Below are 27,013 nucleotides of genomic sequence, written 5' to 3'. Positions count from 1 at the left end.
GAGACTTAGTGTAGCTGTTCTGCTCAGGTGTTTCAGCTGCCCTTCCCTCTACCATCGTCACTTTCCAGGAATCTCAAGCTTTTGTCAGGACCTCATCTTATACATCCCATTGCAGTAGTTAATTACACCTGTTTATCATCATCTCTGTATAAAAAAAGAAAAAAAGTCCCATCCCACCATATTTAGGTTTAACATGTCTCTACTTAATCTGTTTGTCATATATTGTTAATTTTAACTTGTTTTAATTATTTTTTTGTTACAATTAGCATGGTTTGTGCCTGTGTAATGTAATTATTTGCAGAGGTCTCTTGTTTAAGCATTGATGGTTTTATGTCCTCTCCTTCCCATGTTTTTCTTCTCTTCGGTGTAATTATTTCACATTTTCCCTTTAGTGTGTAAAATACCATTGTGATATGCCCACTTCGTCTGTCAGGGTGACTTACTTTTTTTTTTACCACTACTTTATTCACGCCATATTTCTTTACCATCCCAGTTGCTCTGTTTTGCATCTTTTCCAGCACTGTTTTTTCTATTTATGTAGATTCCTTAGTCTACATATTTCAGCAACAGTCGTACCCTTTTTCTGTCTTTGGATTCCGCTTTCCTAAATGTGCACATAAGGATTTCCTTCGCCTTTGCTGACATTGTCTTGCTTTGCGATTAATGGTCTAGGTCTTCAGTAGTAATATAACCTCTAGTCTTTATCTTGCCTTTTTTTTTTTCTTTTTTTTTACTCCGTAATATTCAGAGTTCTGCTTGTGGATTTAAGCTGCTTGCATCTGGACTGTTTGTTCCTGATTCAGATTTTTTGTCAAGTGTTAGTTTGTCATTGAATGTAGTTTTTCTTCAGCTGTCTGTGTTCCACTAATCCATGATTTGTATGTGCTTTTCCTGTCTAACTACCAGTGAGTAATGTAGTTAAACATGTTGAGACTTTATGTACAGTGTATTGTACCTTAGTGAGCGAGTTGCAGTTTAAATTTTAGTTTCCTCCACATCTGTTGAACATGACACTGTGATGGATATAATGAACAGTAGTCTGCATTTCCACTTCGTGTTTTATGCTTTTTCTTGTGCGTTCACTCACTGTAGTTGCATTATTAATAATGTGCTGTCATTACTGCATGTGGCCCAACAGCTGCCATGAAGCCGAAGTGCAGCACTATAGAGATATAGTAAAAGCACAGCTTGCTTTGATGGCATGTTATGAAGAAACATTGAAATAAAGGTTAATATTCAGGAGAGTCATTTAACTTCTTTGGTTTTAACATTTCCAGATCAGAGGGCTTTCTCTGTGTTGTTGTGTATGCATGTGTTTGAAGTCTGAACTTCCTAAGTCCATGATTTAGAATAGTGTGTATAAAGGTACCTCCAAAAGTGTCCGAAGAGAAGATTTTTCTCATGTTGGACCTCTGGCGCTTTACAAAAAGGAGTAGAGAATATGAAAAAGACTTGCCATCTTTAATCAGCAATTTATGCTAGAATGGCAAAGTGCTTTGAGTTTTAAAATATTGTATGATTACGTTAATCAGTTTACTCACCCACACATTTTTTTCTAATTATTTTGCACTGGAAGGGAAGAGCACATATTAAGTTACTGTCTGTTTTTTTTTTAAACATTGCATGTTGTATAATCAGTAGCAGACTGTGCAGATATATTACTGATTATCAAGTTGAGAGCAGCAGGCTTCATTCCACCTACTCCATGGAATGTCAGAGGACACAGGAGAGCAGCTGAAATTAAGTGCAGATGTTTCATGATGTTGGCGCCCACAGTTAAACCAATTATGATGCATTGTGACAGTTTGGCATGCCAGACTTTTTACTGGGAAAAGTAACAGTACTGTGTGTAATCTGCAACAGCAAGCAAAGTATTGCCATGTGCAAGGGGGTAATATCAGTGACACCCATCTGGTGCTTTGTTTGAGTCTGCATACTGTCGTTTATGATTGATTGCTTAATCACAGCTGTGTACTTCTAGCATAGTTGTAAGACTTAAGAAAATAACTGCTCTAACTTCTAAGATCCTCTGCAGTAGGTGGTGACTTTAGAGAGTTCCACTTTTGGTAACTGCAGCTCAGTACATTTATTTAAGTTGATAGCAGCCACATTTAAGCATGTGCTTGTCATTGTCATGCACCAGAGAAAGAGAACACACCCAGTTTCCACACACTGGTCCTTTTCTGCTGCTTGCACATTTTCAGTCTTGTTCCAGAATGCATCATAGGACAGGTCCAGTGTTTGATACCTAAACACATAACTTTAGAAGCGTTCCTGTGATCTTAGTGTTACTAGCAATGATCCGCAGTTGCACTGCATATGTAATCTGGAGAGGTACACAGTATTAAAAGATAGCACAAGTGTCAGCATTTAAGCCAAGCCACCTAAAGAAGGAACAAGAATTAACTGTTTCTCACCTCATACACCCCAGTGGCCTTAGGGTAGCCATCAGGGGAACTTAGTATTTGGGTCCCTTATGAAATTCCAAGCCAGAGCTGGATTGAAGCAAGAAAAGGGTACAGGATTTGAAATCTGGGCTTCAGCTGTAGCTTCTTCCTTCCAGGTGTGTTTCTAACTGTCTCCACACTCTTGTTTTCTGCTGTGTTTTGTTTAAGGGAATTAAGCTTGTACCTCTCATCAGCTGACAATATCGAAGGAAGAGTAGGGGAGGGCCCTTGAGAAGACAGTTTTTTTGGAAGTTCTGTAGCTTCAGTAACAGTTGCCATGTAGTCAGGATTCAGAAGCACCTTTCTAACTAGCTTACACACATGATGCAAGCCCATTAAGCCCACTTTGCAAATCTCAGCGGTAAAACCCAGAGTTAGAGACACATTTCTACTACACTGCCCTTGTTTTTCTTTATTTTCTTATTTGCAAAGTGCAAGCAGTAAAACCACTGTTTATATTTAGAGGTATATTAGCTATGCAAGCAGTAATACCCAGCAGGTTGGGCATTACAGGGAAATAACAGACCACCCAGGGGTGGTGTTAGGCTTGAGGCTGTAAGTGGTAGGCGTTCCCACCTTTGGAGTGTTCATTACATGTAATGCCCACCCTGGAGGGTATTATTCCTCTTAGAAAATGGACTAACTTGTTAGATTGCTTTCTGTTTGCTTCATTCATATATCAATTGTTTACACTGCAGATGTTATAATGTGATTAAATAAATGAAGCAATGCTTAAGTAACAGTAATGTCAGATGCATATAACTCTCACTCACACAGATCATTCTTACTGGTGCTGGTACTGTACCTACTTTCATCACCATCCAGAAAGTGATTGATTTTGTCATTGGGATAGGCCCAGATTGCATGCCTCATAGGAGCTGTAGAGGGCTGTCTCTGTTTCAGATAGAGGCAGTGGGTCCTTGTTTTACCTTTTCCTTGTTCTGAAGAATGTTGGGATACTTCAGATCTGTTTAATCCTGGACTTTATCCAATTAATGATCACTACAGGTTCATGAAGCCATGGATGATGCATTACAGGGGCCATACAGCACATACTTGGATGTTATCACTGGACAAGGTGGATAACTTTTGTCACATCATTGGCTAAAATCTACTTGAGGTTTATATCATTCTTGGTGGGCATCACTTTCAGTACAGCCTTTATGCAAAGAGTACTGTCACTAGAGTGCTAGCCATTGTTGCAGATTTGTATTTGTTTCCTTGGATGCTGGCTTTTTGTGTCCCTGATAAGGGACTTCATTATGGCATCCTAGACACTGGTGCTCCTATATCTTGATTTTAATGTTTTCAAAACTGGTTTGTACCTAAACATTGCACAGTCTAAACCAAATACTTTACTACCGTGAATGCAAAACATAAAAGGAGTGAGAGAGAAATTCTTAAAATAACTGGAAATTAATTTATTTATGTAAGAACTTAGCTTGGGGTGAGTTGTACCTTTCTAAAAAGATGGTCCTTAGGGGTACCTCTTAATGGCGATTCTGTCTGCCATTTGATCATTTTGTCAATTGATGACAGTGGAAAGGGTCAAGAGTACAAACTTCTTGGGTGTTCATATCACTGAGAACTTATCCTGGTCAGTCCATGTATCCAGCACAGTCAGAAAAGCTCAGCAATGCTTACACTTTCTAAGGAAACTTAGAAAGGGAAAATTACCAAGCTCCGTACTTCAGACCTTTTATAGGGGCACCATTGAAAGTGTCCTGAACAACAGTATTGCAGTCTGGTATGGGAGGTGTAACAATCAGGATCGGAAGTCTCTCGAGAGTTGTAAGGTCGGCAGAAAGAATCATTGGCACTTCCCTTATACCTCTGGAGGATCTGCAGAAATGCAGGTGCATCGACAGGTCCAAAAAGATTTCCAGCGATCCAACACATCCTTCCAGTGGTCTGTACACTCACCTGTCCTCAGGCAGGAGATACAGAAGCCTGCATTGTAAGACCACCAGACTAGAAAACAGTTTATTTCCGCTCTCTATTAGACTGTTGAACTCTTGGGAAAAACGAACCATGACATTTGTTACATAACTAGCCTATCAAGGGGCTTATTTTATGGATGTGCAATAACAAAGTGCAGCACTAAGGTAGCCCAATTATACACTGAAGGACTGTAATGTGCAATATGCAAACTGTGCAATAATTCAATCTATTCATAGATTTGCTGATACTGTTTCAATTTTTCTTTGATAATATTACCTTCATATTGTTCCTTGTCTTCCTTGTCTCCTGTTCTGAGATGAGTGTGGGTCACTGCTGTTCTACTTTACTTACAAATTGCTACTTATTAAAATTCTACTGTAATATTTTATTAATTTGTTTCTGTCTATATGTGCAGCTGTTTCCTGCATTGAGATTGAAGCATTGTAATTTCGTTCAGCTACACTGCTGTGAAGTTCTGAATGACAACGTTTTCTTTTACTTTGACTTGACATTTGTCATAATCAGAGGAAGTTAACTCTGCAGAACCTACCAAAAGGAGCATCTGCCTCTAGTGTCCAACATGATTCAAAGCACAATTGCCAGGTCCTCACTTAATGACCTAAGTGGATGGACATAGACACAAGAAACTTCAAATTCTTTCCAAAAGGTGGGTTACAGATTGTGCATGGCATGCCCTCTGTGTAAACAAAACTATCTTCAAAATGGACTAATGTGCTGGTGTCCAGCTCTCATTCTACATCACAGCAGTAGTATGACAGATTGTAGATCTCAACATAGAGATTACTGCTGCAGTGCTAGTCATTATGCTTGGGAGTTAGCTGTAGGGGGAGGCATCTACTTATGCAGCAAGACCTAAAAAACTTTTGACATTCCTAACATGACTATTGGTCTCTCCACTTGTTGGGGGACTTTGATCAGTCTTTGGTGCTTGGGAGAGCAGCCTGTGCCCCCTCCTTTTGCTGCACAAAATGAATGTAATGAATATCAATGTTCTGAGCCGGATCCAGCACTAGGTGACCTAGGTAGTGACTTAGGGTGTTGTTGGCTGGGAGGGCCCCCCCCCAACAAGCTTGCACTTTAAAAACGTACTCTGCATGCATTTATATTTCTTTAAGGATGCACACAGAAACATCCTTAGTAGCACCTTTGCATGATGCACATTTTAAACATTGGCACAGAGCACATGCAAGGTGTGAACGCAGATTTGGATTATTGTGGGGAATGAGAATTACTGTTCAGTATGGATGTTTATTATGGAGACGTTACAATGAACAACACTGACAACAGATAGGTGTGTGTGTGTGTGTGTGTGTGTGTAGAAAAGCATTTTAAGGACTAATGAGTGTCAGTGCACTTTTAAATAATGTTGAGCTTCAAGGGAAGAAAAGTTTACAGTTGCTCATGGTAAGTCTGTTTTCAATGTGTAACTGCTTGATTTAGCAAATGACCATCATCTGTATTTGTGCTATAAAATTTGAAGGCAGTGTTAACACAACAGGTAGCATACTTTTGATGAAGTCCTGTGAATTAAAGGACAAAACTCGCTCAATATATTAGTAAACGTTTTGTTTTGGCACTTGATTTGGATTCCTCCATTTGTGTGTAGCATTTTTCACTGCTTAACCACCTGCTTTACTGATGGGTAGCATACCTGCCTTTGGATCAAAAGGCTATGGGTTCTACTCCTAAACCATGTAGATGGAGTGATTATATTGCAGTGACCTTTAAGGGGGGAAGGTGGTGCTGCACTTCTGAGTGTGTCTTCCCTTCAATGGAATGTCTAGTAACTAGGAACTTCATGTGTTTTGACAGCCATTCCCAATTGCAAATACCAGCTTACCATTTTTTTTAAATGTAACATGGGCAATTTATTCTTCAAGGACAACAGGCACCGGATTTGTACATAAAACACTGAAATGTAAAGCTGTTTGCCAGCAGCAACCTCTTCATTAATTTTCAGTCTCTTTGATGTGGAATTGCTCTGACTTTCTTCAGAGATTGTGTATAATGCCTGATATTGGTGGACTCCAATGACAAAAGTTTGAGTGGCCTTTTGTGGTTGAAATCTCCTGTAATGGGTAGTTTTGCCATTATTGGTTTGTATGTTTTGTTTCATTGCTTACTGGAAACCTACAAATTTAAAACATACTCAAACAAGTGGTATTGTATTATACAAGGAATATAATTTAAAACAATCAGGATAGTGCAGCAAAGAACACATACATGTATGCGTGGTCCTAAAAATGTGTGCAAGGGGCCTACGGTTTGAAAACCGCCCAATAATCCACCACTAATCTGATGCATTTGCTTTGAATGTGGGTTTCAATGCTGTTCAGGGAATGCGAGTTTCAAGGGCAGAGAAGCTTACTGTTCATGCTAAGTCTGTTTTCATTGCGAAACTTCTGTTTATCAAATAGGTGTCAGTGTTTGTGCTGTAAAATATGAAATAAAAGATTTAAAAATTAAATGTTTAATTATTGTAGAATAAAGAAAATAGTATGTACACTGGCAGGTTTGAACAGTGTTTATGATAACTGAAGAGAAGTAGACAAGTAATGGGATGCTGGAATGGCTTTGGGGGGGCTACTGTCTGCGGAGGGGTCCTGATGCGTTACCCTGCCTAGGGCTCCATATAACCATGATCTGTCTCTGTCACTGTTTTTGTCCTTTACAGAATACTTCAGGAACACTGCAGTAAGCCACGTTTCGGATTTCCTTTTTCTGTTTTTCTGACCCTTGGATGTGTTTGTCATGGTGATGAAGTCCCTTAAAGTTCACAGATAATTTATGCCTGCAGAAGATGTGTAAAGTTAAGTCATTCATCAGACTTTCTCTTGCTATTTGGAATAGCTTCCCTTCAAAAATTGAATCTGTTAACCTTACAGTATTAAAGAAAACAAATGAAAGAACACCTAATGCAAGAATGTAAAGGAGTTCTTCTGAGACTCAGAATTAGCTGAACGTTGGTAGCTCTTCTGCATTTTTTGTAGTTCATAAGCAGTCTGTTCAAGCTAAATATGTTGCTTTTTTTAATTCACAATAGGTTGCAAATACATTGTCCCTTTAGATTTCTAAATCCTGTAGATGTAAACTTTTCAGGTGAAGTGTACATTGAGTGTTAAATGAGCATATGTACCCAGCTGCTTCTACCCTATTTTATGTGCTGATGTTTTTAGGTTCATGTATGTATGGTTGATGGCGATTTGTTTTATTTTCCTTATGGCCCGTGTTGTGGCTGAAAATGATTTACCACTCCCCTTTTCCTGTTAACAAATAAGTAGTTTTAGAAGTACAAATGAAGACATGCTGGAAATTCCAATCCTATGACCTATGGGGTTTGGTAGTAGCTCTCATCTTAATTGTCCTACTTGAGTGCTTAAGGATGCAGGTTCTTGGTAGTAGCTCTCATCTTAATTGTCCTACTTGAGTGCTTATGGACGCAGGTTCTTTAGTTGGTAGGTAAGGGCCAGTAGTTGCAATGCCATCACTCTTATGGGTCTCCTTTTGCTGACTGAATGCTTTGAGCTTTGGCATGGTGGTTGATGCTTTGCTTTGAGCTTTGGCATGGTGGTTGATTCTTGTCAGCCTTGTTATGGACAGTCTGTTTTTTCTTCAACAGTATTTTATCTAGAATACCTTAATCATACAGTAAATAATCTTAAATTAAACATTTAAAAATCTACTAAGTAAGGCTTACAGACTTGTCCAGCCCTGTGGCATAGAGTAGTAAAGCCCTTACTGTGCCCCAGATGACCTGTGTTCAGGTAGTGTCATGGGCAGTGGAGGGACCAGATGGGGGAGGGTGGGAATAAACCACTAAGATCCATCTGTGGGAGGGAGAGGCAACACTGGCTCATTGTTTAGAGCTATGCAGGATTCGAGCTGCAAGCAGTATACAATTTGGTCAGAAGATTGTGCATATGCAGAAGCATGCATTCACCTCATGAAGGCAGCAGTTATGGAACTCACAAGGCTGCCATGTGATGGGATTAGGGCATATACTCCATGGCACCAATATGACACTGCCAGCATCCTCAGTGGCCCTAGATTTGGGTTAAGTTCAGCCCGGGAGGTTAAGGTGGATCTGGTAAACCCAGTGATCAAGGAGAGTAATAGGTGTGTGGAAAAGGGAAATAGTACAGTCTAAAATTAAAGCCTAAACATTGTTGTACCATGAAATTTTACAACATCCAGGGATTACATCCATGAGATGTAACCTTACAGGACAAGTCCTATCCATTTCTAATACATTTAAATATTGTAGTCCCGCTGTCTGTGCAGTGTAATTACTGTTTCTCCTGTACCCTTCTCTTTGTTTAGGTTAATATTTCTTTTTCGTACCTGTTAAATACTGCTATTGCTTCTACAGACAGCATACTCAATATTTCCTCATAATATAACCAAGGTAGTCTTTTAGTCAAAAACATTACATAAGCTTCTCTGGTTATGTTCCTTCCCTCCTCTTACATGCTTCACTGGTTATATCAGTCTTAACTGAAGAATGAGATTACTTTTCTATAATCTCATGATTGCCGTTTGAGCATTAATGTGAGTAACAGTATTTCCTCATACAGGTATAGTTCAAACCTATCCTCCATTGCCAGCAAAAATAACTTGCCGGTTAATTCTGTCGGTAGTGAAAATAGTGTAGAGTTCATTTTGTACTTTTACCATAAAATTTTAAGAGAACAGGACATGTCCAAAAAATTTAATCCCAGGTACCCTTTTTCACCCGTAAGTAGTATGTTTATACCTCTGAAGCAGGTACTGTTGCCATACTAGAGTGTAGAAGTCCCGCTGTAAACATTTCCAAGTGAAGATTTTGAACTTCTCCTCTTTGCCAAATTTAGTTTAAATATGATTATTCTTGCATATAAGTCTTAATTTGCATTTAAGCCATGTACTTCAAAGTATAACTAATAAGAGGGAAGCACGCCCTTATTAAGGGGTGTCTTGATTTTTCTTTTTTGATTGATTTCATTGAAAGCTCTCTTACTGCATTTTGGATTGTTTAGACACGTTTTCAGCTGTCTAATGATGTCTTCAAAAGTTTTGTAAACATTTATGTAGGTATCATGCACAGACCCAAAATTTCCATTTACATATTCTTCATGTTCAAGCAAACATGCACACTTAAATAGACAGTTTACCTTACTGTCCACCAGAGCACAGATTTGCAGTCTAAACAGGCAAATAATAAGGTATTAAAAGCTTATTCAGAGCATTTCATAGCTTCGTTTTCTTTATTAATAAAGTGGAAGGTGGTAGGTGTTGAAATATGCACTCTTGGTTTGCAAGCAAAGAGATGTCCTCCTTTTGGATTCCACTGATGTTCTTTGTGGTTCACTTTTGCAGTCATCACTTGTGGGTTTTCCCTTCTGGGTAACTCTCGGCTGGCCTGAATACCAGAGTAAAAGATTTCCCTTCTGCATCGGCTGTTCTGAGTCTGTGGCTGATGTCAGGTTGTCAGGGCTGTAAAGGGTGACAGATGTCGCCATTACATCAGTCTTTCTTGTCGTGGAGCCCAAAGCAGAAGCAGTTTTGTGAGTGCATCTGCCGGCCATTCTCAGAGTAAGGAAAACCATCTAAAGCCAAATACCCTGTTGGGGAACATTTTCTTGCTTTTAACCTATGTCAGAGAAAATCAATAATTGTCTCAGATGTGGGAAACAGATCCCACATCGAGACTGCCATTCTCTGAGTCACTTGTTTAGGCCCAGACCACGACATCCCAGGGCGTAAGTTCTGTGCCCTGTTTAATGCTAGAACCATAAGAAGAGCTGAAATTGTAGCTAGGCATTTTAGTGAGTCTTTTTCTCAGTGTGATATGGCGTTGGCCTCAACCAGCTACTGACTTGCCTAGAAAAAAGAAAGACAAGGATAAAGATAGACCTCTGAAAGTCAGGCCCTCTGACCCGGATCGAAAGTCTGGTATTTTTCAACTCAGTGCTACAGCTGAACTCAGTGAGGCACCTTCGCAGCCCCTGACACCAGCTGTGGAACCATTGCAGGCATCTACCGAGACCCATTCGGAGTCCGGAATGCCGCTGGATCCACCTCCCTCTGCCGGTATGTCACCTCATTCTGAAGCTGTCGGGTCTGGAGCCACTTTGCAGGCACTGGCTTCCTTTGAGAGTCTGACTACCGAAGCCAGACTCATACCGATGACACCGCCGCCAGTTAAACTCACTTTGTATAAGACTACCGACCCGTCCAGGCCCAAGCCTAAAACTACCCCCAAAAGGACCCTCCCCAAGGACCCAGCCACCAACCCACACCTAGCCAGCCTGCTCCTCAGTCACAGCAACTGTTCAGAATGGCAGAAGACTTGACTCTTAAGGGAATCCAGCCCCACCCTTCCACCCCAGCCAAAAGAAAAACGGACACCTCCCCTGATGCCCTGTCTGACCAGGAATCAGAAGAATCTGTCCTTGAGGCGGCAGACATGGAAGACCAGCCCTTTGCAGCATTTGAGGACTCTGATGCTGGTGACCCAATTCCGTCCCCCCCGAGGACCTTTCTTTTGGGGAAACCTTAAATTCCCCTCTGAGAACACTTTCAATGGGAGTCCCAGGATTACTATCAGTGTAAGAAGTGACTCAGAGTTCCTTGACCTGCTCCAGCATAAACCTATGGCCATTTTACCTACCCTGGATGTAGAGGAGGATGTTTTTTAGAATCTTCCCTTTTACCAGATTCTCTCCCCCCAGCACCCAGAAAACCAGACCGATATTACAAGGGGCAAGACAACCACAGATAACTTTTCAAAAGCTCTACTGCAGACCCTGATGTCATTACTCAAGGCCCTAAGGGAGCTAGGGCAAGCTCATCTAAAAATCCCATCCCAGCTGACAAGGACAGAAGAGCTTTAAACAAAATGGGGAAAAAAGTATGCACTTCAGCCGCTTCAGCTGTAAGAGCCTTAAACTGTTAATTCCATATGCTGAAATTCCAACAAAATGTCCTCAACCTATTTAAACAGAAGTTAACTTCCATTCCAGACAGTAACACTACCAGAGAATTAACGGGCCTCATACAGTCTAGCTCTCGGGTACCCAAACACTCCTTGCATTGTGGTTTTGATGCCTTAGAAGCTTCTACCAGGGCTGCAGTCACAGGCTCAGTAATCAGGAGGGATGCCTGGTTAAGGGAGCAGCCATTGCCTGACCAGGTAAAATCCAAATTGGTAGACATCCCCTTAGATAAAGAACAATTGTTTGGTCCTAAAGTGGAAGAGGTCATTAAGAAAATGGAAGGCAAAGCCAAGTCCATACAAACTGACAAGGATTTCTTACATGTGCTACCTCCCAGGTTCACCAGAAACTTCCCCACTAAACACTGATCCTTTCCTTCTCGGACAAAACCAGTCCAGAGAAAGGGATGCAGAGACAGAACCCATAGGCATCAGTTCCATAGCCAGCAAAGATCCAGGCAGTGGTCCACTTCTGCTCCTAGGCAAGGGAGTTCTAAACCAACTCCCTTCTCCAAGGACTCTCAATGACTCTCTCCCCTCCCTTCTGCCCCTCAGGTCACCCAACAGGCTAGGATGACGACTTTCCCTCTTCCTAGAAAACTGGCAGGCCATCACCTCAGATCTGAGTCCTGAAAATTACCAGCGGGTACATATTCTATTTCAAAGAAAAGACAAAAAGGGCAGGTTGCCTAGATGTCCCTGCAAATCAGAGGACAGAAGCTGTTCATCAGATCAGAAAGCTTCATGCCCAAGGTCCTCTAGAACCTTTACCAAAGGAACAGACAGGAAAGGATTATATTATACTGTTCCTGGTTCCCAGAAAAGAGGGCACCTGGCACCCTATCCTAGACTTCTCCTTTACCAAGTGCTAGGCTCCAGTCATTGCATTTTGCAGACAGAAGGGCATGCACATTTATCCCTATTTCAACGATTGCCTCATACAGGCAGAAACCAAAGGAAAACTCCTGCAGGACATGTCCATTATGCAATCCCTACTAACCTCACTGGGATTCATCATCAATCTGGAGAAAGTCCCATCTGCAGCCCACACAAAGAATAACCTTCCTGGGCACCTCAGCACAAATGGCCGTCCTCCCACCACAGAAGCTTTCTACTGTCTTACTTCACCTAGCTGGCAAACAAAACCCACCTCACTGCCAGAAAAATCCTGCAGGCCCTGGGATACATGGCCTCCTGCATCCTCCTGGTACCCCTTGCCAGGCTGCACATGAAAAAATTGCAATGGTACCCAAAGAACCTCTGGTGCCAACACTCCCAGTTACTAAAACACCAACTCCCCCTGATTCATTGTCTAGGGAAGGCATTCCTATGGTGTTCCAAGGCTTACACTCTGAACAAGGGCCTTCCCTTTGTCCTTCTGCCACACCACCAAACCATAACCACAGATGCCTCAGACATTGCCTTGGGGAGCTCACAAAGAACACTGTGAACTCGGGCCTTTTGGGAACACTAGGTTCAGGGTCTTCATATCAACCTGAAAGAAATGCTAGCGGTACACAGAGCAATCCTAACCTTTCAAGAACATCTGTCACCAGGAGTCCTTTTAATCAAGACATTCAACACTGCTGTAATGTGGTACATCAACAAGTAAGGGGGCACCCATTCTTACCCCCTGTGTCGCTTAGTTATAAAAATCTGGCAGTCAGCCGCAAACCTGTAACTGGATCTGACAGCACAATACCTTCCAGGGAAACAAAACACCCTGGCAGACCAATTAAGCAGACAACTCCTTGATCCCCACGAGTGGCAGTTGCACAGGTAGACCTTCCTAAAGATCAGTCAAACCTGGGTGCAACCAGACATAGACCTTTTTGCAAGCTACCAGAACTGCCAGCTGACCAAATTGTGCTCGAGAGTTTCACCCAGAAGCTTGGAGGGTGGAAGTTCTCTCCTTCCACTGGGGCAGCCTGTTTGTGTACGCTTTCACCCCACTACATCTGATACCCAGGGTGCTGCTCAGGATTAGAGAGGAAGGACCAAGGGCTATCCTAATTGCCCCAGACTAGCCGAGGCAGCACTGGTACCCCATGCTGCTCAGCCTGAGCATGCACCCTTCCATCCTCCTACCACCCACCACAGACCTCACACAACAGAGAGGGAAGCTACTGCACCCAGGCCTGGCCACACTTAAGTTAACCGCATGGTTGATTCCTTAATGGCGGATAACACTTCACCCCTCAGCAAACAAGTGTTCAACATTATTAAGGAGGCCCGTAGACCCAGCATCAGAAAATCTTATTCCGCAAAATGGAAAAGCTTCACCTACTGGTGCAGCAGTAGTAGAGCCTCATACAAAACCAATGCCTCTTTAACACTGGCTCTGGACTACCTGGCAAAGCTTCTAGAAAAAGGGGTCGTCTTACTCCTCTATCAAGACTCATGCTTCAGCTATCTCAGCCTATGTCCAGGCGAAGCAGTCCTTGTTCTCTCAGCACCTTTTAAAACAGTTTCTCAGAGGTGTGGCTTACATCAAACCGTCTAGAAGGGAATCTGCACCAGCTTGGGATTTTAACTTTGTTTTAGAAAAGTTGACTCTACCCCTTTTGAACCAGCATCCTCAGCAGATCTCAAGTACCTGCTTTTTTGCTAGCCATCACTTCTGTCAGGAGGGCATCTGAGCTCCAGGCCCTCATGGGTACTGAGCCCTTCATCATTTTCCATGCAGACAGTGTTCTCTGAGAACCAAACCCCTCTTTTATGCCTAAGGTGGTTTCTGATGTAACACGCAACCAAATCATTCACTTAACAACTTTCTTTCCAAGACCTACCAATAAAGGAGAGAGAATTCTGCATACTCTGGGCGTACACAGACAATTGAGATTTTACCTTGACAGAACCAAATTAGCTACTGGTTTCATTCGCCCCTGGGGCAGAGAGGAAACTCGTTACAAAACAGACCATTTCTAAATAGATCTCTCATTGCATACAGTTCTGCAATGCCTTCCATGGAAATAGCCCTCCTAAATCCATCAGATCTCATTCCACTAGAGCAGCCTCTACTTCCACGGCCTTCCTGAGAGGAGTTCCTACCAAGGATATTCTGGAGGCTGCTACATGGACATCTATCCACACTTTCACTAAGCACTACCATATGTCTACTTTCTCCAAAACCAGGGCAGGATTTGAATCTGCAGTCCTGCAGGGCATGCTAGCATCTCATAACATATATAGCATGCCTCTACCCACTTCTTCAGCTGTGGGAATCTGACTGTAACAGTGACACACGAAGAACATAGCACAGTTGTGTACACTTAACATAAATGTAGATGTTCGAGTGTATTCATTGTTGCAGTCCTGTTTCCCTACCACCTTCCCCCGTATTTCTGTATCCTCTTAGGGGCTCCTGACTATTGAGGGCAAGAAAAACTGATGTAATGGTGTCTGCTGTCACCTTTTATAGCCCTGATGACCTGACGTCAGCAACAGACTCAGAACAGCTGACGCAGGAGGGGAATCCTTTACTCTGGTATTCAGGCCGACCAAGGGCTACCCAGCAGGGGTTTAACCCACAAGTGATGACTGCAACAGTGAATACACTCTAACATCTGCATTTATGGTAAATGTACAACTGTACATTTCCTTTCTTCCATAGGCAGAAAGTAGATCTCATGGTTACGTAGTCAGCATTTTTTGTTTTCAAAACAAACGCAACCAGTTCTCAAGTAATATATAGTGGCATTTATCAAGTAACCCCCAGCCTTCATTTTTTTAGTTTTGTTTTTCAAGTTTTACATTTAACTGGATTCATAGTTCATAAGAAGCTATATTAATGGGAATGTCCAGGACTACGTATGTGCACATATTGCTTGAAACTGTATTGATGTGGATTTCTTGTACATTTTAATTGTGTAATCATTGCATACTACCATGCGAGTGGTCAAGAAAGTCTTAGTATTGCCACTATTAAATGTAAATCCTAGCAGGATCCAGTATTACAGTATTCCGTAAAGGTTGCTACGCACTTTGCTTACATCTTGATTGAATGCACCAATGTACTTGAAATGTATTGTGCTGTAGAAAACTGTTACAAAGTGCTGTTCTATTAACAGAATGTTGATCCACGTTATTATTAGTTCTCCCATTTCTCCTCTAATCCATGCAGTAGTCCTTGTATTTTAAAATTCAAGTTATTGAATGCAACATGAAGTAATTGCCTCATTTAAGAACTACTTTTGAGTTGTGGCTTCCATTTTTAGTTACACTTGAAATAAAACATAATTGTCTTGAATTTTGAATGTTCACTGTAAACCCATACATAAGATGAATTCTGCAGCATATAGAGGAAATTGTTGTTCTGAATTAAGTTGTTAGTGCCTGTAATTATGGATATATGTTTTTATTTTTATTTAAATAATTTGTTTCATATCCGAGAATTACTCAACTGAATCTGTGTATTGAAATTTACTACTGCTGTATATTTGGCTGTCATTGTCAAACTTGGTTAGCTCACTTCCCTTTATTTATCTAGAAACACTAAACTGCATAAGATGTTCTGGCTGTTGTGTTTGTATCACATTTTATCGGTTGATCTTTTCTTCCCAGGCCAGCTTGACAAATGGCTCCATCTAGTGGGTATCTGTCAGTAAAATTAAAATTTTCGGCATGCAGACAAAGCACCTTTTTATCTTGAATATTAGCTAGACTTTTCCCAAGGAGAACCATTAAATCCTGTAGAGAGTACATTGAAACAAGTTTAAGCTCTGCAGTGTGTTATCTCATCATGTGTTAATGTTTAAGTTTGCAGAAGTAACTTTAACAAGTATTACACGCATTTTTTCTGTTCATCCTTAACAGGTGTGGTGCGTCGAGGATCCCGGGTCCCACTTGGAGAACTGCAGAGAGCAAACACTCAGGTTGAAAAGGGTTATCGGTAAGACAGCAGTAGTGTTTAAATTAACCAGAGTGTTTATTTTGTTTTATGCTGACTGAGTGGCTAGGCTGGTTCTAGGACCCTTTTCAACCATAATGAAGGTCAGATGGCATACACCGTTAACATGTTTTGGAAATCGTGAGTTAAAGTTTGCATAAAAAAATGATGCGATAGACAAGTTATGCAATGGTAACATGACACACTGGCCTACACAGAGTGGGAAAATAATACAAAGGCTAATAGACTACATTGGTAGAACACAACAAGGGGAAACGGAACACAAGCAGCATGGAAAATTTGACATTAATTTGGGTGGATATGTAGTGAAATTCATGATTTATCAAGATGGAACATTTATAAGAATGGACATTTTATTGGATGTAATCTTGGCAAACCTTGGGTTACTGGAACATTAGCATAAATAGGAACATTGGCAAGTTTAGAATATTAGCAAAAACTGTAACTGACAAAAAATGTTAGAAAAGAGGTAATGAAAGTGGGCATTTGGAGTGGTAAAAGCTTGCATGATTGAAAGGATGAGATATATTTAGATATGTAGCTGTTACACCGATAACACTAAGTATGTCTGAATGCTAGCACGAAAAAAAAAATCCTGTCCAAAATGGTACAGGTATTTCATAGAAATAAATGGAAATTGTGGGAACAATACACACAGAATAATGCTCAGGAGAAGAGGAGAGGAGTGAAGGCTTAGGGGAAGGCAGGAGTTAATTTATTTAATGTTTAACTGATGATTACAAAGAGAGAGAAGGTATATATGATGTATGAAGTGTATAAATGGAAAATGTTAATATGTTTTTCTTTTGTGTTAATGTGTTTGCATACATCTTAAGTGATAATTTATTAAAGGTGTTTAAACATGGCTGTGGAGATCTTCAGTCCTCTGTCAGAGCTATTGTGCCACCTCTTATCTATAGGTAAGCAGGATATCAAATGAGGTTCACTTCCTGTTGCTCTTAAATTGAGAGTTAGGTCGTGACTATTACCCTATTTGCAATCCCCTCTCAGTAGATGCAAGCTGATGTCCCTCAGGTGAGACATAATTGTTCTGTTGGTTCCCCAAGGTACGCATGTGAATGAGCTTCATCTGCTAAATTCTGTGTTCTTTATTAGGTAGGTGCAGGGAAACTTATTAATATTGTTTTCTTCGGTGGGTTCGATATGATCCGTTGAGTCATTGATGCAGCATACAAATGAAGACGTGCCGTAAACTGTCTTTAATGCCTCCCTCGAGATGTAAGCTTTTGTTGAGCATTAAGACATCACTGAAGACCTCCAAAAGGGATGCGAAGCCCCCCACTGTTGAGAGTAGTTGCTTAGAGGAAAGAAGGCATCCAGATGATAGACTGACTGCAAAAATCATGTTTGCTGTCTTCTTTTTTTCTCTGGTGCTATTTTGAACTACAGTAAACTCTCTGTTAACATGCTCCCATGGGGATTGGTAGACGCCGGATAATTGTATATGTTCTTCGTGTTTCACTGTTGCAGCCATCACCTGTGGGTTATCCATGCTGTGGTAGCATTTGTCCGGCCCGAATACCAAAGTCAGTATTTTTCTGCGGCTGCTGCAGTCAGTCACCTGTAGTCTGATGTCAGGTCATTAGTGCTATAAAGCAAGGCAGCCAACGGCATTACATCAGTCTTTCTTGCCGTGGAGCCCCGTAACAGAAGCAGTTCGTACGAGTGCAGGTCGGTCGCTACCCTAGTTTGAATTTCAGCTGAAAACGTCTAAAGCGAAGTACCCCGTTGGGGACCCTTTTTTCTTGCACGAACTGATGTCTGAAAAAGTTAATAATTGTCTTGCCTGTGGAAAACAGATCCCATACTGAGACTTCCATTCTTACTGCGTCACGTTTAGGCCCAGACCACGCCGTTCCTAGTTCTGTGCCCTCTTTAATGCGAGACATTCGCCGTAGAGCTCTTATTGTAGACAGTTATTTTCATGTTCCATCTTCGCATTCCGATATGGCATCCATCAGCCAACAATCCATGGACATTCCAAAAAAACTTAGAGATAAAGATAGAGACAGACCACACAAGGATAAGCCTTCCGACAATTCTACCACTAAGCAGGTCATCAGTTCTCCAGAATTCAGTGAGGCACTTTCACAGCCCGTGATGCCCGATTCGATATTTACGCAGGCCTCTACTCAGACCCTTTCCCAGTTAGGTATGCTGCAGAAATCTTCATCTTCCAAAGCTTTGGCTGTCTCTGCCTTGGTTGGGTCCGAAGCAGCAACACAGGCACTGGCTTCCAAGGAGGCCTTTCGCACTACTGAATCTAGACAAAAAACAATGTCTTCTCATCCGACTACTGTTTCTATCAGACCGACAGATTCTCTCAGGCCTAGAAGCCAGGCCACCACTAGAAAATCTGCTTCTAGCCACCATCTTGCTCCTGCTTCACCACCTCAAGCACAAATGCTTAAAATGGCAGAGGATCTCATCTCCCTTAACTGGCGTAGTTAAGCCACAACTTCTGAAATGAAAAGGCACCCTTCTCCAGAAATTGACAGAACAGTGTTCTGTGGAATCTGACTATTCAGATTTTGAAGAGGAACAGCAACCTCTGACTGCTTATGAGGATTCAGATGCAGAGGAATCTATCCCTTCTGCCTCCCGTCCAGAGGACCTTTCCTTCCGGGAAACCCTTCACACCCTCAGGGAACATTTCCAGTGGGAATCTCAGGACTTCCCCCAGTCTAAAAAAAAGACTTACAGAGTTTCTGGACCTGCCCCAGCACAGACCCCTGGCCACCCCCACCCCCCATTTTAGAAGTGGTGGATGATGTTTTCCATGAATCCAGCTTAGCCCCTGACACCCACCTACTCCCAGTAAACCTGACAGGTATTACAGAGTACCAGATTCTCACAAATACCTGTACAGAAATCCTGCTGCAGAGCCAGAAGTCATTACGCAGGGACCTAAAGGAGCTAAGAATCCTACTTCTTCTGACAAGGACTCCAGAGCTCTGGACATATGGGGTAAAAAAAAGTATACACCTCTGCAACCTTAGCTATCAGAGCAGTCAGTTGTCAGTTCCATTTGTTAAAATATCAGCAACACACTTTGGAACTATTAAAACAAAAGATTTCTACCTTTCTTTACTGTGCCAATTCATAAGAGTTAGATTTACTGCACTCTACTTGTCAAGTGGCCAAATACTCATTACATTGTGGATATGACATCCTAGAAGGCTCTAGCAGGGCAGCAGTGACATGATCTGTCATTAAGAGACATGCATGGCTGAAGGAACAACCTCTCCCTGGTCATGTCAAGTTTAAACTTATTGGTGCACCCCTGGATAAAGAGCACTTGTTTGGAGGAAAAGCAGAGGAGGTGCTTAAAAGGATAGAAGAGAAAGCAAAATATATGCAAACAGTAAAAGATTTCTTTCAGGTTCAACCTCCCATGTTCAGCAGGAGCTTCCCTCTAAGCACTGGTCATTCCCTGCACCTGGCAGACAGGTCCAAAGTTAGCCCCGCAGGGACAGACCATCCAGGCCCCAATCCCAGGGCCAGCAGAGAAGCAAACAGTGGGACCACTTCCACCCCTAAGGCAGGGAGTTCTAAGCCACCCTTCTATGGCAAAAATTCATAATGACTCCCCCCTCCTCCCTCTGCCCTTCCTTCACTCACCAAAAACTAGGAGGAAGGCTCTCCCTCTTCAAAGATAATTGGCTTTCTGTAACAAAGGACCAATGGGTCTTAAAGATTATTTTTCAGGGATACAAATTCTCTTTCAGCGAACTCCCAATTCCAAGAAGCAACCCATACTTGCCTCCAAATCAGTGGGCAGAGGCATTGAAACAGGTCCAAACTCTCATATCCCAGGGGGCAATAGAACCTGTCTCCCTAGATCAAGCAGGCAAAGGTTTTTATTCCGGACTATTCCTTATTCCCAGAAAAGAGGGCACTTGGTGCCCCATCCTGGATCTGTCCATTCTGAACACCTCCCTGGTGGTCCCCAGATTCAAAATGCTCACTTTGCAGCAGCTGCTGCCTGTGCTAGCAAAAAATGCCTGGTAATGACCCTAGACCTAAAAGATGCCTACCTCCACATCCCCATAAGGGAATCCTGCAGGAAATTCCTGCACTTCAGAGCAGGATCACAACACTTTCAGTTCACTGCACTGCCCTTTGGCTTATCTACTGCACCCAGAGTATTCACCAAATGCTTAGCCCCTGCCATAGCAATTTGCAGACAAAGAAATATTCAGATTTACCCTTACCTGGATGACTGCCTCATTCAGGCAGAGTGCAGAGAAAAGCTGCTCCAGGATATTCTCTTTGTCAGATCCCTCCTAACTTCCCTAGGGTTCACCATCAACGAGAAGAAATCAAAGCAAACTCCCACCAAGGAAGATCATTTTGTTGGGAGCTCTGCTAGACACAGCATCCCAAATTACCTTCCTATCACCCGAAAAGCAAAGCTTCCTGCCTCTCTATTTTATCTAGCTTGCTTCCAGAAGTCACCTCAACGCAAAGAAGTTCCTGCAAGCCCTGGAATACATGACATCTTGCATCCTTCTAACTCCTTTGGCCAGGCTTCACATGAGAAAACTTCAGTGGTACCTAAAGAACCTTTGGTGCCAGCACTCTGTCTCTAGCGACCCCTCTCCCTCTGATCCCAAGTATAAACGTAGAGTTTCTCTGGTGGACAGAGGCCTGGGCCAAGAACAAGAGTCTTCCCTTCATCCTCTGCCCAACTAGCCAGACCATCACCACTGATGCCTCGATGCCTCAGACATTGCTTGGGGCATACACCTAGCAGGCAGATGCACCCAGGTTCCTTGGTATGCCCAGCACCTTCACTTACACTTCAATCAGAAAGAAATGATGGCAGTCCAAAAGGCTCTGACATCCTTCAAACCCCATGTCAGGCCAGGGGTGGTCCTTATCAAAACAGACAACACCACAGTAATGTGGTATATCAACAAACCGGGGGGCAATCTTATCCTCTGTGCAAACTAGCCATGAAACTCTGGCTGACAGCTGCCTCCATGGGTCTACACCTAATCGACCAATAACTACTAGGGGTCAACAACACCCTGGCAGACCACCTAAGCAGAAACTTACTGGACTTCCACAAATGGCAACTTGACAGGGAAATCTTTCTGCAAATCAGTCAGGAGTGGGTGACTCCGGAGGTGGATCTATTTGCTTCGCACCTCAATCACCAGATGCAAAAGTTCAGTACCAGGGAGCATCACCTCCTAGCGTGGAAGGTGGATGCCTTGACCTTCCACTGGAACTCCCTCTTTGTGTATGCGTTCCCTCTTCTGCCTCTAATTCTCAAGGTACTGATCAAAATAAGGGAGGAGAGACCAAAGGCCATCCCCATTGCTCCCGATTGGCCCAGGCAGCATTGGTGCCCCTTACTGCACAGCCTGACCTTACAACCCCCCAAGTAGCTTCCCTTAATCTCACACCTCTTGAACCAGGTGTGAGGGGGGAAGATACTGCACCCAGACTTGCAGAACCTCAGTCTTTCAGCATGGCTTATATCTTAAAAGCTGACAGAGTCCCTGTTAAGCAAACAGGTCCTAGACATTATCACAGAGGGCCCAGCACCAGAATATCTTATGCAGAGAAGTGGAAATGATTCTGCTCCTGGAGCCAGTCCACAGGGGCCAGTACCTCACATCCATCCTCTTGTCTTGGATTACCTGGCTGTGTTGCTCAAAAGTGGCCTCTCCTTCTCTTCTGTTAAACTCCATGCCTCAGCCATTTCAGCCCATTATGATTTATACCTACCCCTCTTCTCTCATCCTTTGATTAAACAGCTCCTCGGAGGGGCTTCTAATATTAGACCTCCCAGAAGGCCCTTCCACAGCAGCCTGGGACCTGAATTATGTTTTAGAAAAACTAACCTTACCTCCTTTCGAACCTGCTGCTTTAACAGAATTGAAATACCTCTCCTGGAAGACTGCTTTCCTACTAGCTTTTTCACCTCAGTCAGAAGGGTTTCAGAACTTCAGACACTCATGGCTGTTGAACCCTTCAGCATTTTCTATGCAGACAGGGTCTCCCTGAGGACTAACCCCCTCCTTTATTCCTAAGGTGGTATCTAATGTGACCCTCAACCAGGTCATACACCTACCCACCTTCTTTCCCAACCCTCAAAACAAGGAGGAAATAATTCTGCACTCTCTAGACATGCACAGACAGCTCAGATATTATCTGGAGTACACTAAACCCTTGAGAAAAAGACCAGCTGTGGGCCCCCCCCCCAAAGTCTGTTCATACTCATTCCACTAGGGAAGCCTTATTTTCCTCAACCTTCCTCAGGAGAGTCCCCACCAGGTACGTCTTGGAAGCTGCCACCTGGACTTCTGTCCATACCTTTACAAAGCATTACCACCTACCTCTTTTTTCTAAGTCTAGGGCAGGATTTGCTTCTGCAGATGTTCTTCGTGTTTCACTGTTGCAGTCATTACATTTGGGTTATCTGCTTGCAGGTAGCCCTCAGTCGGGCTGATTAACAAACACTTGGATCCTGCATCTGTTGCTGTCCCTTCTTCCATGACGTCAGGTTGTTAGGGGGTTTAAAACATGCAGCCGACGCCATTACATCAGTCTTTCTTGCCGTGCGGTGCCCGAAGCAAAAGCAGTTCGCAAGTGCAGGTCGGCCGACTCCTGAAATTTTCGTTTTCGAGTTTCAGATCCTAAGTCTTCAAATAAAGCTAAGTAGCCCATTGGGGAAACCTTTTCTTGCTCCTTACCGATGTCAGTAAAAGTTAATAATTACATTACTTGTGGAAAGCAAATACCTCATAAAGATTTTCATTCGTACTGTATTCCTTGGTTAGGCCCTGACCACAACGTACCTTGCTGTCGATTTTGTGCTTTATTTAATCAACACACTATCTGTCGTCAGTATATTTTCACCTCTAAATATTTCGGTTCTCTGTTTAATTATCCAGAAATGTCGTTGGTTAGCCATTCGATTACCGGGATTCCGAAAAAACGCAAAGATAAAGATAGGCCGACGAGGTCCAAAACTGCCGACAACGCTTCTCCTAAGCCAGTCGCCAGTTTGCCAGTACTCAGTGAGGCGCTTTCACAGCCCCTGATACCTTCTACTTATGATTCATAGGCCTCTATTGAGACCCATTTGGAGTCCGGCATGCTGCGAGATGCTTCAACTATGGAACCTGCAGATGTCTCTACCGGATGGGTTCGGAGCTACTGTGCAGGCACCGGCTTCTGAGGGTGTATTCAGGCCTACGAACTCGCATATTAAACAGACACCTCCTTCTTCACTTAGGCCTAAATCTCGAACCATGCCTAAAAAACCGACGCCCAGGCCACATTCTCAGGCCTCTATGCCTGAAAAACACATAATGATGGCTGAAGATCTAATAATTCTAATGAGGGATAGCCAACTCCTCCCCCCCCCCTTCTAAGAGGCTTAGGACTGAAGTTGTTTATGAATCTTCTGACCAGGATTCTGTTTTTTATGATTCTTCTGATGATCTGGATTTGCCTTTATCTACTTATGAGGATTCTGATGCAGAGGACTCTATTCCCTCTGCTTCCCCTCCAGAGGATTTCTCTTTTGGTGAAACCTTACATACTCTAAGGGAGCATTTCCACTGGGAAAGCTAGGATTTTTCTGATTCAGAAAAGAGGCTCAGGGATTTCTTACTCCTGCCTCAGCGTAGGCCTTTAGCTATACCTCCTGTACTAGACATTGTTGATGCTTTTTCGGGATCTAGTTTGGCCCTTGATTCCTTGTCTCCTTCTCCCAGAAAACCTGACAGATACTACAGGGTGCCAGAGTCACACAAGTTCCTTTTTAAAAATCCTGTTGCAGATCCAGAAACTATTTCTCAGGGGCCCAAGGGCATTAAGGCTTCTACTGCTAAAAATCCTACCCCTTCTGATAGGCTCCAGGGCGCTGGATAGATGGGGTAAGAAGGTTTACACTTCTGTGACCTTGGCTAGTAAGGCTTTAAACTGCCAGTTTCATATGTTAAAGTATCAGCAACATGTTATTGGATTGCTTAAACAGAAAATTATGTTGATTCCTGATTGTGTGGAAAGTAAAGAATTACAGGATTTAATGCATTCTGCTTAACAGGTTGGAAAACATACTATACAATGTGGTTTTAATTCATTAGAGGCCTCTTGCAGGGCTGCTGTTACTGGGTCTGTGCTCAGAAGGCATGCTTGGCTTAAGGAGCAATCTTTACCTCATCATGTTAAAGCTAAATTGTTGGATGCTCCCTTAAATCAGGACCACCTGTTTGGCAACAAGGCTGAGGAAGTTCTTAAAAAGATGGAAGATAAAGCTAAATCTGTGCAAAGTGTTAAAGATTTCTTACAAGTTCAGCCTCCTAGATTTAGTAGGCACTGGCCCTCTAAAAATTGTTCCTTTCCATCCCCTTCCAGATCTTCTCAAACCAAACCCAGACACAGCAGGAACCCCAAGTTTCAGTCCTAGGGGACACACAGGACTAAGCAGTGGGGGGCCTCCACTTCCAAATCTAGGAGTAATAAGGCTCTCCCCTATGGTAAACTGTCAATGACTTCCTTTTAAAATTTTCAAGCACTTATCAACTGACTGCCCCTTTGGGGGGAAAGATTGCTCTTCACGCAAAGAACTGGGAGTTCATTACCCAGGACAAATGGGTTTTAAATATAATGTCCCAGGGATACAGATTTCACTTCTAATGTTGCCAATGCCAAACAGGTGGCCGGACCTACCCCCAAACCAGTGGGCAGAGGCCCAAAAACAAGTACTTTCTCTCTCAAGTACGGGGGCTATTCAGTTGGTACCAGAAGAGGAAAAGGAACAAGGTTTCTACTCGAGACTTTTCCTGGTACCCAGAAAAGACCATTCATGGCGTCCTATCCTGGACCTGTCTACTACTGTCTACTCTAAACACCTTTTTGGAGATTCCATAATTCAAGATGCTGACTCTTCACCAGTTACTTCCTGTGCTAGGCAAAGACGCCTGGTTGGCAACACTAGATTTAAAAGAAGCATACCTGCACATCCCAATCAGGGAATCTTGCAGAAGATACCTACGCTTCTTTGCACTGCCCTTTGGCTTATCTACTGCGCCCAGGGTATTCACAAAGTGCCTAGCTCCAGTTATTGCATTTTACAGGCAAAGAAATATTCAGATATACCCATACCTGGATGATTGTCTAATTCAGCAGAAAGCCAGGACATACTTTTGAATCATTTGACCTTTGTACAAAGGGTTCTAACCTGTCTGGGGTACACCATAAATGAAAAGAAATCTCACCTGGTACCCTGTCGTCAAATTATATTCCTGGGAGCAAGCTTGAATACAACTTCCCAGATGGCTTGCCTCACGCCAGAGAAACAAATTCATTTCACAACCTACTTCAAACAAATGGCCACAAAAACCCTGCTATCTGCAAGAAAAATACTGCAAGCCTTGGGGTTCACGGCCTCCTGCATTCTTCTAATTCCATATGCAAGACTGCATATGAGGAAACTACAGTGATATCTAAAAAGCCTATGTTGTCAACATTCCCAGGATCTAGAAGCAATGATTCCTATCATACCTTGCTTACGCCTAGAGTTCCTTTGGTGGGCAGAGGCCTGCCACCAAAACAAGGGACTACCCTTCACACCACCCCCTGCTGCCCAAACCCTAACAGACGCATCAGACTATGCATGGGGGGGCTCACCTGGCTGGGAAGTGCATTCAGGGCAAATGGAACCCAAGTCAAATGCACCTGCATATCAATCAAAAAGAAATGTTAGCTGTACAGAATGCTCTGACAGCCTTCAAGGACCACATTCTTCCAGGACAACTAATGGTGAAGACTGGCAACACCACTGTTATGTGGTACATAAACAAGCAGGGGGGGTACACATTCTTACCCCCTCTGCAGACTAGCCACAGCGTTATGGAACACAGCATTGAGCTACCAAGTGCACCTACAAGCTCAATTCCTGCTAGGAAAATTAAATACACTGGCAGATTTACTAAGCAGAAACCTCATTGGACCCACACTAGTGGAAAGTGGAGCTAAGGATTTTCAACATGTTGACAAGCAAATGGGGGAGCCCAGATATAGACCTGTTTGCCTCTCCCCGGAACTACCAGTTGGACAAATTTTGCAGAAGAACTCCCCACAAACAAGCCTGGAAAGTGGATGCTCTGTCCTTCAGCTGGAAAAACCTATCAGTCTAGGTCTTTCCCCCTCTGCCTCTGCTCTCCAAATACTACTAAAATCAAACAATATAAACCAAGGATGATTTTGATTGCTCCAGACTGGCCACGTCAACACTGATACCCACTCCTGCGCAATGTGTTACTCTTATCCCCATGGCACCTGCCTCAGACTCCTTTCCTGTTGTCCCAGCAGGAGAACCAGATTCTGCACCCTCAGCTTCTAACACTGAACCTTGCAGTCTGGTTAATTACCTAATCTCTCCTTTACCATCCCTCAATAAACCTGTGATCGATATTTTAGAGGCAAGGAGGCCTAGTACTAGAAAATGTTATGCTGAAAAATGGAAAATATTCTGCCTGGATCCATTCTCAAGGGATGAGCACAGCAGCGCCCAATTTACCTCAGATTTTACAATACTTAACTGAGATGCTTTACAAGGGCCTGTCTTTTTCCTCCATTAAAATCCACGCCTCAGCCATTTCAGCTCATTATAACACAGAACTCTTCTCTCATCCACTGCTCAAGCAGTTCTTCAGAGGGGCCAAAAATTTGAGA

At 42.8% G+C, this 27,013-nt stretch overlaps 1 protein-coding gene across 1 annotated transcript in view; it reads left to right on the top strand.

The window, feature by feature from the left end:
- Nucleotides 1-27,013, top strand: part of MYO9B (myosin IXB) — a 1,188,949-nt gene that overhangs the window by 297,255 nt on the left and 864,681 nt on the right. The window contains exon 12 of the mRNA XM_044054768.1: nt 16,198-16,273. Coding sequence (XP_043910703.1) covers nt 16,198-16,273 — 76 coding nt within the window. The remainder of the gene's footprint in view (nt 1-16,197; nt 16,274-27,013) is intronic.

Source organism: Protopterus annectens, chromosome 13.part0 (assembly GCF_019279795.1).
Source record: "Protopterus annectens isolate FY-2018-M chromosome 13.part0, PAN1.0, whole genome shotgun sequence".
In the NCBI taxonomy this organism is placed as follows: Eukaryota; Metazoa; Chordata; order Ceratodontiformes; family Protopteridae; genus Protopterus; species Protopterus annectens.
The sequence above is the reverse complement of the archived record's forward strand: the minus strand, read 5'-3'. Positions and strand labels throughout refer to the sequence as shown.